Source organism: Eptatretus burgeri, chromosome 16 (assembly GCF_056783735.1).
Source record: "Eptatretus burgeri isolate ZD-2024b chromosome 16, Ebu_testis_v1, whole genome shotgun sequence".
Lineage (NCBI taxonomy): Eukaryota > Metazoa > Chordata > Myxini > Myxiniformes > Myxinidae > Eptatretus > Eptatretus burgeri.
In genome coordinates this window covers 4534671-4551816 of record NC_140976.1, presented here as the reverse complement: position 1 = coordinate 4551816, position 17146 = coordinate 4534671, and the positions used below count along the sequence as shown (strand labels likewise).

Below are 17146 nucleotides of genomic sequence, written 5' to 3'. Positions count from 1 at the left end.
TCGCACCTCGCCGCAGGTCGACTTCGGACACGGGCCACTTAAGCGACCCGTTCCGTACTATCAGAATAACCGAGCGGTGTTATCGTCGACCTCGACGGTTCGATTAATTATCGGGCGTACTCAGCCCACTACCAACCCTTCACGTGAAGCAAGATGGGGGTTCAATGGGGGAAAAGACGAAGCGAAGCGGGAGAACAGTTCAACAATAAAGCACGTTTATTCTCGGCACACGGGAAGCACACAAATACAATTCCACCAAATGCACACAAAAAAGAAAACACAATTCCATTTACACAAAAAGCAAACACAAAAGTGAAAACACAGTGCAGAGCTAATTCCGACTACCGAGCACACGGCAACACTTATACAATTCTACTTCACAGACGGCGCCGACAACACATACCCAAAACCAAGGAAAAGAAATACCCTCAAGAATGGGGTAGGCCTGGGGCCGAGACCTGGTCGGGCCTACCCGTCTGGTGATGAGACGCGGAGCGGCGATGGCCCCGCAACCCGCGGGCCTCGTGGACAGTGCCTGGCAGGGGGTGGGAACGGGGCCCCCTTGGTCGCACTATCTCAGCGCGGGGGGAACAGGAGGGGTTGCTGATGCTCGGGGTATAGAGGATCTTTATTATGTGCGCGACGAGCGTCTCCACCTCGGCCAGGTCGCGCTGCCGGCCTCCCAGGGGTGCAGCTCCCTGCACGACGCGAGCACCCTTCGTCCGACTCGCCGCCTCTCCACAGCTCGTCCCCTCCGTTCCGACTCTCCTTCGCCTCGTTCCGACCTTTACGACTCCCTTCTTCCTCGTTCCGACTTCTTACTACCTTTTTCTTCCTCGTTCCGACTTCTTACTACTGCTTTTTACTGACGAACACCGTCCTTTTATCCCCCCGTAACTTCGCCTTTGACCCCCTCCCTTTGACCTTTCAACTCGCTCCCCATTGGCCCGACAAAAAGTGGGCGTGAAGGCTTTTTGATCCACAAATTTGCATATATCGATCGCCCTGGGGGCGGGGCCAATTCGCCCCTCGCTCACCGATTGGACGGCAAAAAGTGGGCGTGTATCGTTTTGGATCCGTTTTTGAAGCAGAAAATCCGTGATTTTGTACACGCTGTTCAACGTGCGCCCTACACGAGTCCAGCATCGGTGCCCATGAGTGGCGCGAGACGACGGCGATGCGATGGTGGCGAGTTGTGACGGTAAAGGTCGTGGCGGTTGTGGTGAAGCGGTGGTTGTGGTCGGTGGTTGATGTTGTGGTTGTGATGGTGGCGATTGGTCCAAAATAAAGATAGTAAAAGAAAAACGGCTATCCTGAAGAGTCGCAGCACGTATAAATGACATGTATTCCCACTAGACAACGGGTTTGGGCCTAACTACACATGCACTTACCGAGATACCTCACCTAAGGGACCTGAATGGTGGTTTGCGAATCTGGTAACCACAACAATATATATATATATATATATATATATATATATATATATATATATATATATATATATATATATATATATATATATATATATATTGGCCTGTTTGTTTGTCTGTCCTTTATGAAAGTGCAAACCGTTTGACTGAGAGCTACCAAATTTGGCACAGGAACTTCTAATGGGATGAAGAATTGGAACACAGAGTCGGTCAGCCTGTCTATTTGTCTGTTTGTCTGTCTGTGGTTTGTGCAAGAGCAAACCATTTGACCTCGAGCTACCAAGAAAACCATTTGACCTCGAGCTACCAAGAGAACCATTGACCTCGAGCTACCAAGAAAAGCATTTGACCTCGAGCTACCAAGAAAATTACCTCCATGCAGGAGTGACAGTCATCTCTGCGAGAAATAATACCACAAGTTCTCAATGTTCAGTAATGACCGAAGACTACTGCGCAGCTCCACTGCGCAGCTCGAACTGCGCAGTTTGGTTAAAGATGACTCGGCATTTTGGCGCGCGTGCACGAAATTATATTTTGAAAATAAATGCCGACGTTTACATTTCGGGTTTTGAAACTTTTGCACTTTCGGCGGAAAATGTATAAATATAATATACAAGGTCAGCTGCTATGCAATGACACCATTCACTAACTTTTACCATGCCCAGTAGAGAATATATAGCCTCCTGAAGGTAGGGCAGTTTTTGCAAACTTTGAAGTCACGTGACACGAAAATGAAAGCGAAATTCGAAAATCCGTCCTGACCAAACTTAGATATTGTACCATAGATTCATATGCCACAATCAAATTCAAGATTGCTTGAGAAATGTAGGAGGGAGATAGATTTTGAAAATCGTCATTTTCGCATTTTTTGCCAACTTTGAAGTCACGTGACACGAAAACGAAAGCGAATATCGAAAATCCGGCCCAACCAAATTTAGATATTGTCCCATAGATTCATACGCCACAATCAAATTCAAGATTGCTTGAGAAATGTATGAGGAGATAGATTTTGAAAATCGTCATTTTCGCATTTTTTGCAAACTTTGAAGTCACGTGACACGAAAACGAAAGTGAATATCGAAAATCCGGCCCAACCAAATTTAGATATTGTCCCATAGATTCATATGCTACAATCAAATTCAAGATTGCTTGAGAAATGGCGGAGATAGAATTTGAAAATCGTCATTTTCGCAACTTCAAAGGCCTTGTGACGTTGACCTTGACCTCTGTTGACCTTGAAGGTTATACCATCATGTACGTCTCATCGACCTCTATCAGGATCACTAATGACCAGATCTCCCACTTCAACTTCATTGTGAACAGACGGACGGACGGAAGGATCGAAGGACATTGACACCCATATTATTAGGTCATGCTCGAAGAGATGACCTAAAAACAGTGCGTAGCACATGGGATCTGCAACAAGACTGTATTTGACTGTACCTGTAACATGAACAAATTTATTTGTAACTGGCAGATACAACTCATTGCTTTGCTAATGGGAATATTAAAGAGGGGGGGGGGAGAAAGGGGGTGAGGATTGAGAGGAGGGGGAGAGAGGAGAGGAGGGGGGGCAAGGCGGGGGTGCAGGAGGAGTGGGGGAGCAAGGAGGGATGAGGAAGATGGAAGCTAGGAAGGGGGAGGAGGGGGAGAGGGAGAGCACAGGATTGAACAAAATGGGGTAGGTTAAAACAGCACGTCAACTAAGCATGCGGAGACCGCCGAGAGATGTCCATGGGAGAGTGGAGAGAGGATGGGGTTTGGGAGGAGGTAAGCCAGTGTGATGGGAAAGGAAGACAGTGTGAGGGGAAGGGAAGGCAGTGTAAGGGGAAGGGAAAGTGGTGTGAGGGGAAGGGAAGGCGGCATGAGGAGAAGGGAAGGCGGTGTTGCGAATTCGCGCCCGCCGGCGTGCGGACGGCCACGTAACTCGGATCGCGGCACGTCGCCCACCGGACGGACAATTCAATTGTGACCCTCTCGGAACAACGCCACGAGCTAGTCACGGGTGGGGGTTTAACCCCACCACGACCGTGCCAATTGCCCACCCGCGCAGGATAGGGTTGCTCACCAAATTCGATCTACCTAAGTACCTGCACGGATGGTCGACCGGGCGATCGTACCACGCCACAGGCCGACTCCGGACATGAACCGCTTAAGCGGTCCATGGTACAGTGATAACCGAGCGGTGTTATCATCGGCCTCGACCGTTCCGATTAATTACCGGGCGTATTAAGCCCACTACGAACCCTTTACGTGAAGCAGGATGGAGGGTCAATCAAGAAAAGACGAAGCGAAACGGGAAAACAGTTCACACAAAGCACATTTATTTCCCGGCACACGGAAAGCACATATATACAGCCATACAGTCAAAATGCACATATAGCAACCAAAACGAAAGCAACAACGACGCAGAGTTACTACTGACTACGCGCACACACGGCAACACTTATACAGTTCTACTTTACAGATGGCGCCAACACACATTTACTCAAAAGCAAAGGAAAGAAGCCACCCTCATAGACAAGGGGGCAGAGAGGCCTGTAGGCCAAACGTGCACGTGACTGGGAGGAGCGGCCAGGCCGGCGAGACCGGGGGGGTCCTACCAGCATCCTCGTGATGCGTTGGCGGGCGAGCTGCAGATGTGGCCGCGTGGCTGTGCCCCGACTCCGTGCTCCTTGGCGGGTTTCGTTGGCACGACGTTTGGGGTGGGGTGGGAACGGGGCCCCCTTTTGCACTATCTCAGCGCAGGGGAAAGGGGGAATTGTTGATGCCCTGGGCGAGGGAGATGGCTGGCTGGCTTGGGTCCCGCGACGAGCGATCCCACACCGCGACCTCGTCACCGACCGCCGTCCTTCTCGCCTCGGACCCGAGCTCCTTTTCCTCTTCCCGCAACTCTTCTCAGCCGACTCTAGAACCCAACTCGATGACACTCTCCTCAACCGACTGCAGAACCCAACTCTCTGCCACACCGATGACTTCGCCATCCGACTCGACTGACTCCATTCGCCTTGCGCTCGCCTTCTTATAGGCTGGCAGGAGCAGCTAATATGCAAATATTCGGATCAGGATGACCTCGGGGTCATCCCGACATTTATAAGCATTGCGATATATCCAGCGATTTGTATATATGATGATCAGGCAATCAATTATACAAGTGAGGAAAGTGAAAAAAAAAATTTTAACATTAAGAAACCATTGCGTCCTGTTCCAAGAGGGAGGGATAGGAGCCACGCTCGCCCATTGGTCGGAGGAAACGGGGGCGTGAGCCTCCCCTGATCCTAGAATTTGCATATATCGATTTCACACAGACGCGCCTGGAGGCGGGGCCAAACTGCCCCACACTTGCTAATTGGACGGAGGAAAAGTGGGCGTGTTGCGTTCTTAATCCGAATTTTCCCTCAGAAAGGCCGAGATTTGCGCTCGCGGCTCGGTGCGTTCGGCACCAATCGCCGAACGGGCCCGAGACAGCCCGACGCCCAGTGTTCACAGATGGTGCGGGAATGGCCGTAGAAGGAGAGGTAAAGGTGGTGGAGGGTTTTCGGTGGTGGTTTGATGGTTATGGTGCCGTTTGGGAATGGCAGTGATGCGATGATGTGGGAGCGAGTTGTGAAGGTAAAGGTCGTGGCTGTTGGCGTTGTTGTTGTTGTCCGAGGGTTGGAGCATGGTTGCAGTTGGTGACGATGGCTGGCGTGGTGGTTGTTGTGCGATGGCGGTTGAGACTTGGTTGGTTCAAAATAAAGATAGAACAGAAAAACGGCTATCTCAAAGCGTCGCAGCCCGAATGGATCACATAAATTCCCTCTATCCAACGGGTTTGGGCTAACTACACATGTACTTAGAGATATCTCACCTACGGGCCCTGAATGGTGGTTTGCAAATATCCACAGCCGTAACAGCAGCATGAGGGGAAGGGAAGGCGGCGTGAGGGGAAGGGAAGGTGGGTGGCATGAGGGGAAGGGAAGGCGGAGTGAGGGGAAGGGAAGGGAAGGGAAGGCAGCAAAATGTGCCCAAGTAGTAACATTTTTATAGCGCGGCGACATCGCGCTGTTATATAATTGGCTATTCTGTCCTGTGTCTTGTCACGTCTTCTGTCACACTTATGGCCATGTACGTCCCTTTGATCTGAGGGCTATAAATAGAAATTTGTCCAAAGTCACAACTCTTCCCATCATGCATGCTAATTCACCGTGTCTACATTTAAATTTTATAACTGCAAAATTGTTTCATCATTCTTAACCTCGACTTTTACTGCCCCCAGCCGTGCGATATCGAAGTATTCGCTTCTTGTCTTTTTAACCACCGGGTTCGATATAAAACTGAGAGGGAACATTTAAAACCCATGCTGTGTACCTCGTAAATTCAAAACTAAACTATCAGTCGTTAACAGTCAACTTAACAGAGGGGGAGGGGTGGGGAAGCAGGGGCAGAGGGTGGGAGAGAGGGAGAGGGAGGGAGAGGAGAGCAGGATAGGGGTGGGAGGGAGAGGGGGGTGAAAGAGGGAGAGGGGAAAGAGAGATATGGTGTGAAGGAGAGTGGGGAAGAGAGAGGAGAGGATGAGAGAGAAAGGGGGGGATGTGAGACAGAGAGGGGAGAGAGAGGGAGAGGGGAAGGGGGTTGGGGAGAGGAGGGGGATTCCCACAGATGTGACTTCCATTTTAACATGCATCCAAGAGACAGCACACACACATTGATGAATCACCCTGCCTTTGAAACACCGGTATGACAGTTTATAGTTGGGTCGGGATTCAAACCCAGGCTAGATGGCTTATTCGAGTTAGAGCGAGCATCCATACCTCCAGCTATCCTGCTGTGATGTGGCGATTCATTGCTCTGGAACAACTGAAACTTTTTTTACTCACTGTAATCATCTCATTTATTTTGCCTTTCTAACTCCAGAGATGCTAAGCACTCCACTCAAGCAAGCAGTCCAACAAAACAGTTGAAGAAACTTTTAAAAACTAAAGTTTTAATTTTCTACATGTATCTATCTATGCCAAAGTGACAGGTCGTATAATGAAAGAAGATCGTACAAAAAGTGGAAATGTGGTGTAACATTAAATTGCACATTTTCAGCGAGCTAACCAATGCCCGATGCATGGCACGGCCAAACGCAAGCGAGTGGGCCCTGAATTTTGGTCAAGTCGATCGATATATTCAGTGACAGTATGAATATTGTAGAGCCATAGCCAAGTGGCTTACGCACTCAGGAAAGTACTCTAACTAAACGGTTGATAAGGAACGGCTGGCGTGGCAAGCAATTAGTGATTGCTGATCAGTTAAATAAATACCATGCACCCGGAGATACCCAGAATGTCAAGTGATGTCCGACTTGGACAAATGAACACTTTTTTTTTTAGCAGTCTGAACTGCTGCTGAAGTCAATAAAGAAGTTTAAATTTTGAAATTCTGCTGAGATTAAGAGATTCTCGAGGTTATGGCATGCGCGGAAATGAAATAAAGCCATGAATGCCGGCGTCTCCTCCGGACATTTATAAGCATTGCGATATATCCAGCGATTTGAATATATGATGATCAGGAAATCAATTATATAAGTGAGGAAAGTGAAAAACAATTTTTTACGTTAAGAAACCATTGCGTCCTGTTCCAAGTCAAGGCAATGTTGTGCAGGCCAAAAACAAGAAAACAAAATGGTGGCTGAACACTCTGGCGAGCTGAGAGAGGGCTGACCAAGATGGCGTGCCACCATCTTGATTAGGCTTATTTTGTTATTTTGTGATGAGCACCCCATAAATTATCTTCAAAAGGGGTGTTTAAATTAAACCAAGGATCCAATTTTCATTCATGCACCATCTTGGAGTTCCCTTGGTATGCATGCAAAGTTTGGGGCCACTCGGTCTCATGGTTTTGGAGTTTTGGAGGAGATGGACTGACGGACAAATGGACGGACTTGCACTGACATTTATTTTTGCAGATATTGGTGCTATTATGTTTAATGTTATTCATTTGTAATACAAAAGGTCCAAGTGGTCTAAAACTCTTAATGGTCAAGGGTCGAAGCTGTCTCATCCATCTGAAAGCTGTATGGAGTCTAAATGGTGTTAAATTCAAAGGGGATGAAAGGGACTGAAGGGGAGTGAAGGTCCAGAGGTTTTAGGAGTCAAAAGGGTCTCTGAGGAGAATCCCAATTCTCCTCAGACATCCCAACCACCCCCCCCCCTCCTCGCTCTTGTGAGAAATCTCCAAAACTCTGCCCTCTCAGGGCAAAAAAACCTCTGCCCCTCCAGAGGCAGCCATAACTCCACTCCTCGGCAGGTAACGGAAAACTCCTTCCCTCGCTCTCTGGACAGCACAACACCTCTAAACAGAGCTTTCAGTCTTCTCGACCTCGTCCGGTGGGCATTACAAGGGGTTGTACATACAATTTTCTTTACCTTAATCCCTAATTCATTATAATCACGCACCATCCCCTATATGGTGCGCATTCAAACAAGATAATTCTTAAGTTATGCCTCCCGACTTAACCACATCGAGAAAGGCAAACTACTCATACACGGACCATACTATTCCATTCCTTTCTATGTATTCTAAGGAAATATCTACCACCCCACCCCACCCCCCCCCCCCCACAAACGTAGCAATACCTACACAGGGTGTACCAAAAGTCACTGTGCACTCATTGACTAGAACATACCAAAAACATCATTAAGAATTATGAAGAAATAAATTAAACATTTACAACAAGTGGCATCCACGTGAACACGGATATCCACACGTCCTTGCGTATTCGCAAAGACAAGCATCAACTCAGCCCGAGAAATATTGTTGATTAAATTTGGGATGGCTTCCTCGAGTTATTGAGCGCTGTGGAGATCACCTTCCCTAGAAACACACATACTCACTTTGGGAGCACTCTGGGGGAGGGGGGGGGGTGGGGCAAATAAATTTTGCGCCGTGGCTAAAATCCTGCATCTGCAGCAGACTCACTTTAACTAATAAAGTTCACTTGCAATGTGGCACATGTACAGGTGAAAATTGTAAATAGTCTCCTCTGCTCCCCCCTCCACCCTCGCAGGTCAGGTCAGGTATGGGAGCATGCGGTGGAGAAACGCATTGCTACGTCCATTTTCCACAGGTACTCCAAGGGCCTGGCCTGGCCCATCCCCATCTCCTTGAGATGCCGATCAACATGCTGCAACCATAATGTACGTGGTCAGCCTGTTGGCCTCCTCCTCTCATGAGGCTCCCTTGCTGAGAGAATCTGCTGAGCAGGATCAGTGTCAAGAAAACGAGCCGTATGACCATACAGCCAGAACTGATGCTCGCTGACTACACAGGTAACAAATCTCAGAGTCTCCCTCAGCAACCGCTCGTTCGACCCAAAGTCTGACCAGCAATAGCCAAGGATTCTATGAAGAGACCTGGTACCGCAGAAGTTAAGTCTCCATCTCAGATCCCTGGTCAGAGTCCAAATCTCACATCCATAGACCAAGACTGGAAGAACCAAGGACTTAAAGACTTGGACTTTCGTCGTCCTGCATAGGTACCGACAGCATCACACCCCATGATTAAGTGAATCCATGACTCCCAGGCCTGCCCCAGACATCTATTGACCTCTGGCTCACAACACGAGGAGACATGAATATCACTGCCAATGCAAGTGAATTTATCTATGACCTCAACATCCTCATCACAAACATGTACAGACAAGATAGCAACATCCAATATGGCATTGAAAGCCTGGATCTTCGTTTTAACCCAGGAAATGCATAATACTAGCAGCTCCGACTCCTCTTCAAGTGCCTGGATGGCCCCCATAAAGATAACCAGCATCTCTGCAAAGATAACTGTATCATCTGTGAAATCAAGGCCAGAGATCTTGACATTCCCAAACGATGCACCACAGCTTGATCTCTCCAACATCCAGTTCATACCAGCACTGAACAATGTGGGGACCAGTACACACTCCTGACGAACTCTAGTAACACCTGGAAATAAAGGAGGGAACCACTCCATCTCACAGCACTCTCAGTGCCAGAGTTTATTTCAGATATCAGATTGATCCGTTTTGGTGGCACCCCATGAAAGACCGAGAATCCTCCAGAGGACTTCCTGATTCACTGAAATGAACACTTTGTGGAGATAAACATAGACTGCAAGCAGCCCCTGATGAAACTCTCACCTGCATTCAGTGAGGACCCAAAGAGCAAGGATACGATCAATCATTGACCTCTTTGGTGGAAAGCCCAACTGCTCTGGGCGCTGGTGCTCAAGCAGATGGTGGCGAACCCTCTCAAGAATTATCCGAGCAAAGACCTTACCCGGCACTGAGAGCAGCCTCTACTCTCAGTAGTTTTTGCAGTCCTGGCAATCACCCTTCCCTTTCCAGAGAGGACAATAAGGCCTCTCTTCCAGGCAGTTGGGATGATGCTGGTGCTCAAAACAGAGCACAGAACTGCATACGACACGAGTACAGCATTTCCAACAGCCTTTAGAAGTTCACCATGGATGCCACAGATCCCAAGAGCTTTTACCCCCCTTTTTGGTTCACCGCAGCCAGTGTTTCCACAAACAAAGGCAGTTTAGAGTCGGTTGGGGGTTTGGGGGGGTCAGGCGTCAGCAATAGGGATAGTAACACCCCTGCCATCCAACTCAACAGCTCGTGGATCAGCCTGGTACAGCCACTCAAAGCAACCAGCCTTGCAGGCCTTCACTTCAGACTCCTCTGTCAAGAGCTCACCACCCTCCATTCTGACTGTAGTGCACTGACGGACGGGCTTGGAGGAACGCAATGCAGGAATTCCTCTGCAAGCAGGTTGAGAATCATTGGACCACAGGTGATGCTGTACCCCTTCACAGATTCCTCAAACATAAGCCTCCATGTTCTTGCAAAGTCAAGGAACTTAGTGCTATTCAGGTTCACAGATCCAGACCCATGGGGACCAATACACGTCTCATAACCATCCCTATCAGTTCCAGTCATTGCATTGAAATCCCCCAAGACGAGAAGACTATTTTGCCTGGGGCACTAATCAACCAGACTTAAGCATGGCATAGAATGCTTAAGAGAGATCACTTGCCTCAGTGATCGCATTAGATCACTTGCCTCAGTGATCTTGCCTGCCGACATCCTTCAAAGAGAGATCACTTGCCTCAGTCGAAGCATAAACAAAGACCAGGGAAATGACAGCCAAAGAGTGACGAATCCTTCATCTCATAATACACTCGTTGACCAGTGTTACCTCAATTATCATTGGAGTCAGCTAATTGGGCACATCTACAGCAACTCTTGGGCATGGTAACCATCAGTGACCAAACCAGTCGTAGATATAACCACCCGCCATGATCTCGCCGCAATACCGTCTCTGAACCTCAGAGAGTGCTGCAATACCGATGTCCAAACGCTTGAGCTCAGATGATAACAGAGACAGGTGATCATCCTCTCTTCGGGAGAGGACATTCCAGGCACCCACCCGAAGGGACCACCTCAGGTTAACCAAAGGAGACCGCCGTCTGGTGGACGACACCTCAGCACCACCCGACACACACTACCGCAATCTGACCCAGTAAGGTTACCCCATGGTTTCCCTCCTATCATCAAAGAATGGGGGTCTCAAAGGCTTTTCCCCAATCCTGTCATCTGGTGGGTGAGCTGCCCTGTGAAGGGTAGATCCATAGGAGGTTCTCCCATGGAGTGGGCTTTTAGTTTTCTTTGTATTTCCATTTTTTTTGGTGTGTTTGTGTTTTGCAGAATGAAGTGTTTTATGGTGCCCGGGGTGCAAATCCTGCAACCAACAGACGAGAAAGGTAACTCAACTACAGAAGGACATCCACAGATAGTTGAGCACCAGATATGGATGGCTGTTGGCTCACAAGGAGTTCTTCCACCCTTCGACAGGTCTTGTTTTTAATCCTGCTGGGTGTCCATATCCATACACCCTCCTCACCAGGAAACCTGGTGGGGGAGACGGCTTAGTCGCCGACAAACCGACCATGAAACAGGTGAGTACAGGTTTACATAATACCTGTAGCAAGTCACAGATCTGATCTGGCCTGACCTGACAATAGTACACATCCTTTCCCCCTTGCAGAGGAGGAAGGGGATTTATTTTTTGTGCCTATGAGCTGACCATTAGTACCACCAATACATTTGTGATGTATTTTATTATGCTCCAACAGGAACACAAACAACACGGATAAACGCTGTTTCTTTATTACGTCATAAAAGGTGCCATTAGTGGCTGGACAGACATACTTGCTCCATTATATATAGATAAGCAGCACCTTGCATTTCTCCTCAAAGATAAAAGTCTGGAGGAGAAAGGTCGGTGGATGTCTGCAGCCACTTGTCCTTTGAAATTAATCTGTCTGCAAACACATTGCAGAGCAGCATCATGGAGCAAAGAGCAGTGTTCGCAGGGGCACTGTCCTGTTAGACATATGCACTGATAATTTCATCTTCCTTCAGCTGCCAAAACAAAGGGTAAATAATCAAGTCACAATGGCGTTCCTAGTTGATCATCTCGCGGAAAGATATGGGGCGACTTATCCGCTTATATGACATAGCACACAACACACCAACCTTTCACATCACGCAGGGGTGACTCCAATTTCGCGTGTGGATTTTCTGATGACAAAGCACGGCTGTTTTGGCTGGTTACATAGCCAGATAAATGGAACAAAGTCTCATCTGAGAAAAAAGGTAACTTCCATAACATCGGCTCCATTATCAGCAATAAAGTCTCAAAACCATGGGTAATAACACTGAACAACAAATTTCAAAATTTTTTTTTTTACTGGAGATGTGTAAAGTGATTAAGACTAATTTGGGTACGCTGATTTCAAAAATCATAACCGTTTTGCTGTATCACGTCAGGATTTTCAGGAACAGAAATATTCCCATTGCCTAGAAGTCAGGATTTCAATGAAATTTACATATGTCTTTAACATGTCTATTTCGTACAATTGTTGTTAACTTGTGTTATATTTCTTTCTTTCAGATAAAGATGAGTAGGCGTTCCTGTACCAATCATCCTGACAACTTCTGTTATGTCTGTGGTCGGTATACCAAAAAAGATCAACAGCGAAGTATATCTACAGCAGTGAAAATGAAGGCCGCCTACTTTCACTACTTCGGGTGTAAGGTGGGGGACCAAGAACAGAGCTGGGCACCACACATCTGCTGCACAAGCTGTCACACAACCTTGACTCAGTGGTTGGTGGGCAAGCGCGCGAGCATGCCATTTGCGATGCCCATGATATGGCGTGAGCCGCAGAATCATCATGATGATTGTTATTTCTGCTGCACAAGCATCGCCGGCTTCAACAAGAAGAATAAAGGTCACATCAAGTACGCTGACTGCGTCTCTGCTCGTAAACCTGTGCCTCATGATGACGAGAACCCCGTTCCAACACCTCCAGCTGATCAGAACATAGCTGTAAGCAGTGGTGAAGAGGATGGTGATGATGAACCTTTTGAACCCGACACTCAAGAATCACACCTTCTGAACCAGGGAGACTTAAATGATCTTGTAAGAGATCTCTCACTGTCAAAGGCGAAGGCAGAGCTGCTTGGATCAAGGCTGCAGCAGTGAGATCTACTTGAACCTAACACCAAGATATCCTTGTTCAGAGCACGTCACAGAGACATGGCTGAGTTCTTTGAGATGGAAGACACGATGACATTCTGCAGTGACATCAACGGTCTGTTGAAAGAACTTGGGTGTGATCACGATCCTGCAGACTGGCGCCTCTTCATCGACTCGGGGAAGAACAGCTTGAAGGCTGTTTTGCTCCACAATGGCAACGAGAAACCATCAGTCCCACTGGCTCACGCATTCGGCATGACAGAGACCTATGAGACTATGCGGCAGCTGCTTGATTCCATCAAGTACAATGACTTCAACTGGCACATCTGCGGAGACTTGAAAGTGGTGGCGCTGTTGTTAGGGCTGCAGTCAGGCTACACGAAATACATGTGCTTCCTTTGTCTCTGGGATAGCAGAGACGACACGAATCACTGGACGAAGAAAGATTGGGAAGAGCGAAAAGAGCATGTACCTGGTCAACACAACGTGAAGCATGTCGCCCTTGTCGACCCAGCCAAGGTTTTCCTTCCACCACTCCACATAAAGCTCGGCTTGATGAAAAGTTTTGTACGGGCAATGGATCTGAATGGGCGTGGGTTTTTATACCTCAAGGAAAAGTTTGGCAACACCTTGTCGGAGGCCAAGATCAAGGCTGGTGTCTTGTTGGACCGCAAATCCGACAGATTATGAAGGACGAAACTTTTCCGACAACTCTAAACCCCAAAGAGCTGGCAGCATGGAGGAGCTTCAAAGCTGTGACGGACAACTTCTTGGGGAACGAGCGCGCGGACAACTATGAAGAAATAGTGCAGCAGCTGCTGGAGTCCTTCAGGAAACTTGGCTCCAGGATGTCCCTGAAAATCCATTTCCTACACCAGCACCTGAACTTCTTCCCTGACAACTTGGGAGCAGTCTCGGACGAGCACGGCGAGCGATTCCACCAAGAGATTTCACTCATGGAGACGCGTTACCAAGGGCGGCACAACCCGAACATGATGGGCGATTTCTGCTGGTTCCTGCATCGTGAAACTGACACAGAGCAGCACAAACGCAAAGCCAAATGTCTAAAGCATTTTTAATTACATTCTAGTGGAGTTTTTCTGTAATTTCTATAATTTTGAAGCATTCATGATGAAATAAATGAATAAATGAATTTTTGTAAATTTCATTGAAATCCTGACTTCTAGGCAATGGGAATATTTCTGTTACTGAAAATCCTGACGTGATACAGCAAAACGGTTATGATTTTTGAAATCAGCGTACCCAAATTAGTCTAAATCACTTTACACATCTCCAGTAAAAAATTTTTGTTGTTCAGTGTAATCACAACGCATGATGTAGTCCCTTTCTTTCAATTCATGCACAGATGTTAGGTTGTCTGGATGGAGGTTCAGACGTTTCTTCAGCGCTCTGTGTGTACTGGGACATAAAACACCTGCCTGCTATGACAACTTTACAAACCGATTTCCTTGTCATTCTAAATATGCAAACCAAAATATTAACTTTCTCATCTGATAACACTAAAAGCCTGCCAGGGCTCACAACAATGCAAAGGGCTGACGGGCTGCTGATGCAATACCCACATCAAACGTCATGTGGGCTATGTCTTCGTATTAACAATTGGGCTGCTTTTCATGGAATTTGTAGAGGTGCACAGTGACTTTTGGGACACCCTGTACTTGTGAACCTTCTATTCTGGAAGTAACAAACGGACTCAAATGCAATACAGTCACCTCTAGCAATGAGTGAAAATGCAAGTTCAACTTACAGCTCACGCTGGCACTTGCTGCACCTTGAGGATCCGATGGGGGTCACGTTCTTACACGTGTGGCACATGTGCAGGCCACAGGTCGGGCACCCCTCAGCACCACGACCCCATGACAGCATACCCAAGGGTCGCCCACAGGCTGCGCACATCCTTTGGCCCTCGCGAGTTACTCTGGACGTGTCCTTGCGAGCCACCCGCAGGTCACGCAACTCAGAGCGAAGTTTCCTGTGGCCACAAGAGCAAAGGGCAAGTCAACCTCTGGAGATGGACATCACAGCTTTGGCCTACCAATGACTATTTCCGATGTCTGGAGAACATCGTGCTGAATTTCCGAAAATTACCTTTAATGTTTCTTCTTTCCTTCAAGTACCGCTTCATGACACCAATTTCAAATTTGATGGAAATTTCAATAATTTATAATCAGGGAACTGGCAGTCACACCTGATCAACAGTAAACCTATGTCAACATAATTTGTTCATGGGACACCTGATTGAAATCCTAACGAGGTTTGTAACCATCTGAATGATATTAAGAGTGAAACACCATGCACAATAAAGCAATGTTTAACTCATTCATGACCCTCGCCTTGACATACAAGAAATAAATATTTGAACTAGAAAGCACCGAAAAATGCAAAGCCCGTCCACATCCGTTTTGTATTCGGACCTCTTCTTTCTCCGTATGCTAAACATGATGAAGACAGCTAAAAAATACATAAATAAATAATTGAAACCCATGATTTTAGGTGACCTTGACCTTTTCCTCTCAAAAGCAATAGGCTTCAGTGACCCAATTTGCAAACTCTGCTCAAATTGCAAAATTGCAAACCTGCCCTCCAAAGCCAGTCACCAACTGGGCATCCTCTGTCATGCAATGTCCTTCTTTGGCACACCTGAACTCCTGACCACATACAAAGCTTTCATCCGCAGCATGATGGACTACTGCTGTCCCCTCGGGGCTGGTGATCCCGCCTCTCACCTTTCTCGGCTTCACACTCTGCAAACTAAGGCATTTAGGATCATTGGTATCTCCCACAATGAGATTGAGTCTTTGGGCCTCTCACTCTCTCACCGCAGGCAGGTCGGTGGTCTTCCTGTCTTCTACCATCTCCTCCCTGCACCGCCACCCTCAACCCCCGCTCTGTCTGCTATGTGTCCCCCTCCCCCCCTCCATATTTCTGCAGGGTACTCAAGGTCTGCCAGCAACCCCTTTCTGTTAAAACTTCCAAAATCAAGAATCACTTCTCACCTTCACTCTTTCATTCCTCTTCTTTTTCCACCTTTGGAACTCCCACACTCTCTTCAATCCCACTCTTCCCTCCAGGTCTTCAAAACAGCTGTTCACCAGCATATCATATCTTCCCCCATCCAAATCCTCGATCTTTTCTACCCCCGACAATACACCCAAACCCACCTCCTTCAAATTCCCTGCTTTCCTTCCTGAAAGCCCCTGTGGTGTCCATCTTGTTTACCCCGTGTTCCCCGCCCCATCACTCTCCCTTCCAAAGATCTCCTAACATCTCTGTTCCCTGCTGTGTTGTGCTTCCCACTCCCACCCCTCTTGTCTCCTGCTGCCCTTGTTATATGTTCCGTGCATTAGCTCTTATACGAGCCTTGACATTGTGTGTGTGTGTGTGTGTATATATATATATATATATATATATATTGTTGCGGTCTTCGCGCCCGCCGGCGTGCGACGGCCACGTAACTCGAATCGCGGCACGTCGCCCACCGGACGGACAATCCAGTCGTGACCCTCTCGGACTAACGCCGGGAACCAGTCACGGGTGGACCTTTCGGTCTCACCGCGATCGAGCCAATCAGCCCCCGCGTGGGATAGGGTTGCTCGCCAAATTCGAACTACCTAAGTACCCACGCGGAGGGTAGACCGGGCGATCGCACCTCGCCGCAGGTCGACTTCGGACACGGGCCACTTAAGCGACCCGTTCCGTACTATCAGAATAACCGAGCGGTGTTATCGTCGACCTCGACGGTTCGATTAATTATCGGGCGTATTCAGCCCACTACCAACCCTTTACGTGAAGCAAGATGGGGATTCAATGGAGGAAAAAAGACGAAGCGAAGCGGAAACAGTTCAACAATAAAGTACATTTATTCTCGGCACACGGGAAGCACACAAATACAATTCCACCAAATGCACACAAAAAAAGAAAACACAATTCCATTTACATAAAAAGCAAACATAAAAGTGAAAACACAGTGCAGAGCTAATACCGACTACCGAGCACACGGCAACACTTATACAATTCTACTTCACGGACGGCGCCGACAACACATACCCAAAACCAAGGAAAAGAAATACCCTCAAGAATGAGGTAGGCCTGGGGCCGAGACCTGGTCGGGCCTACCCGTCTGGTGATGAGACGCGGAGCGGCGATGGC

At 47.8% G+C, this 17146-nt stretch overlaps 1 protein-coding gene across 9 annotated transcripts in view; it reads right to left on the bottom strand.

Annotated features, from left to right (window-relative positions):
* The window catches only part of LOC147010360 (synaptotagmin-like protein 5), a 69877-nt gene that overhangs the window by 29236 nt on the left and 23495 nt on the right, over positions 1–17146 (bottom strand). For all 9 annotated transcript variants that reach the window (XM_085860630.1, XM_085860628.1, XM_085860629.1 and 6 more), the window contains one exon: positions 14745–14969. In XM_085860630.1, the coding sequence (XP_085716756.1) occupies positions 14745–14969 (225 nt within the window). The remainder of the gene's footprint in view (positions 1–14744; positions 14970–17146) is intronic.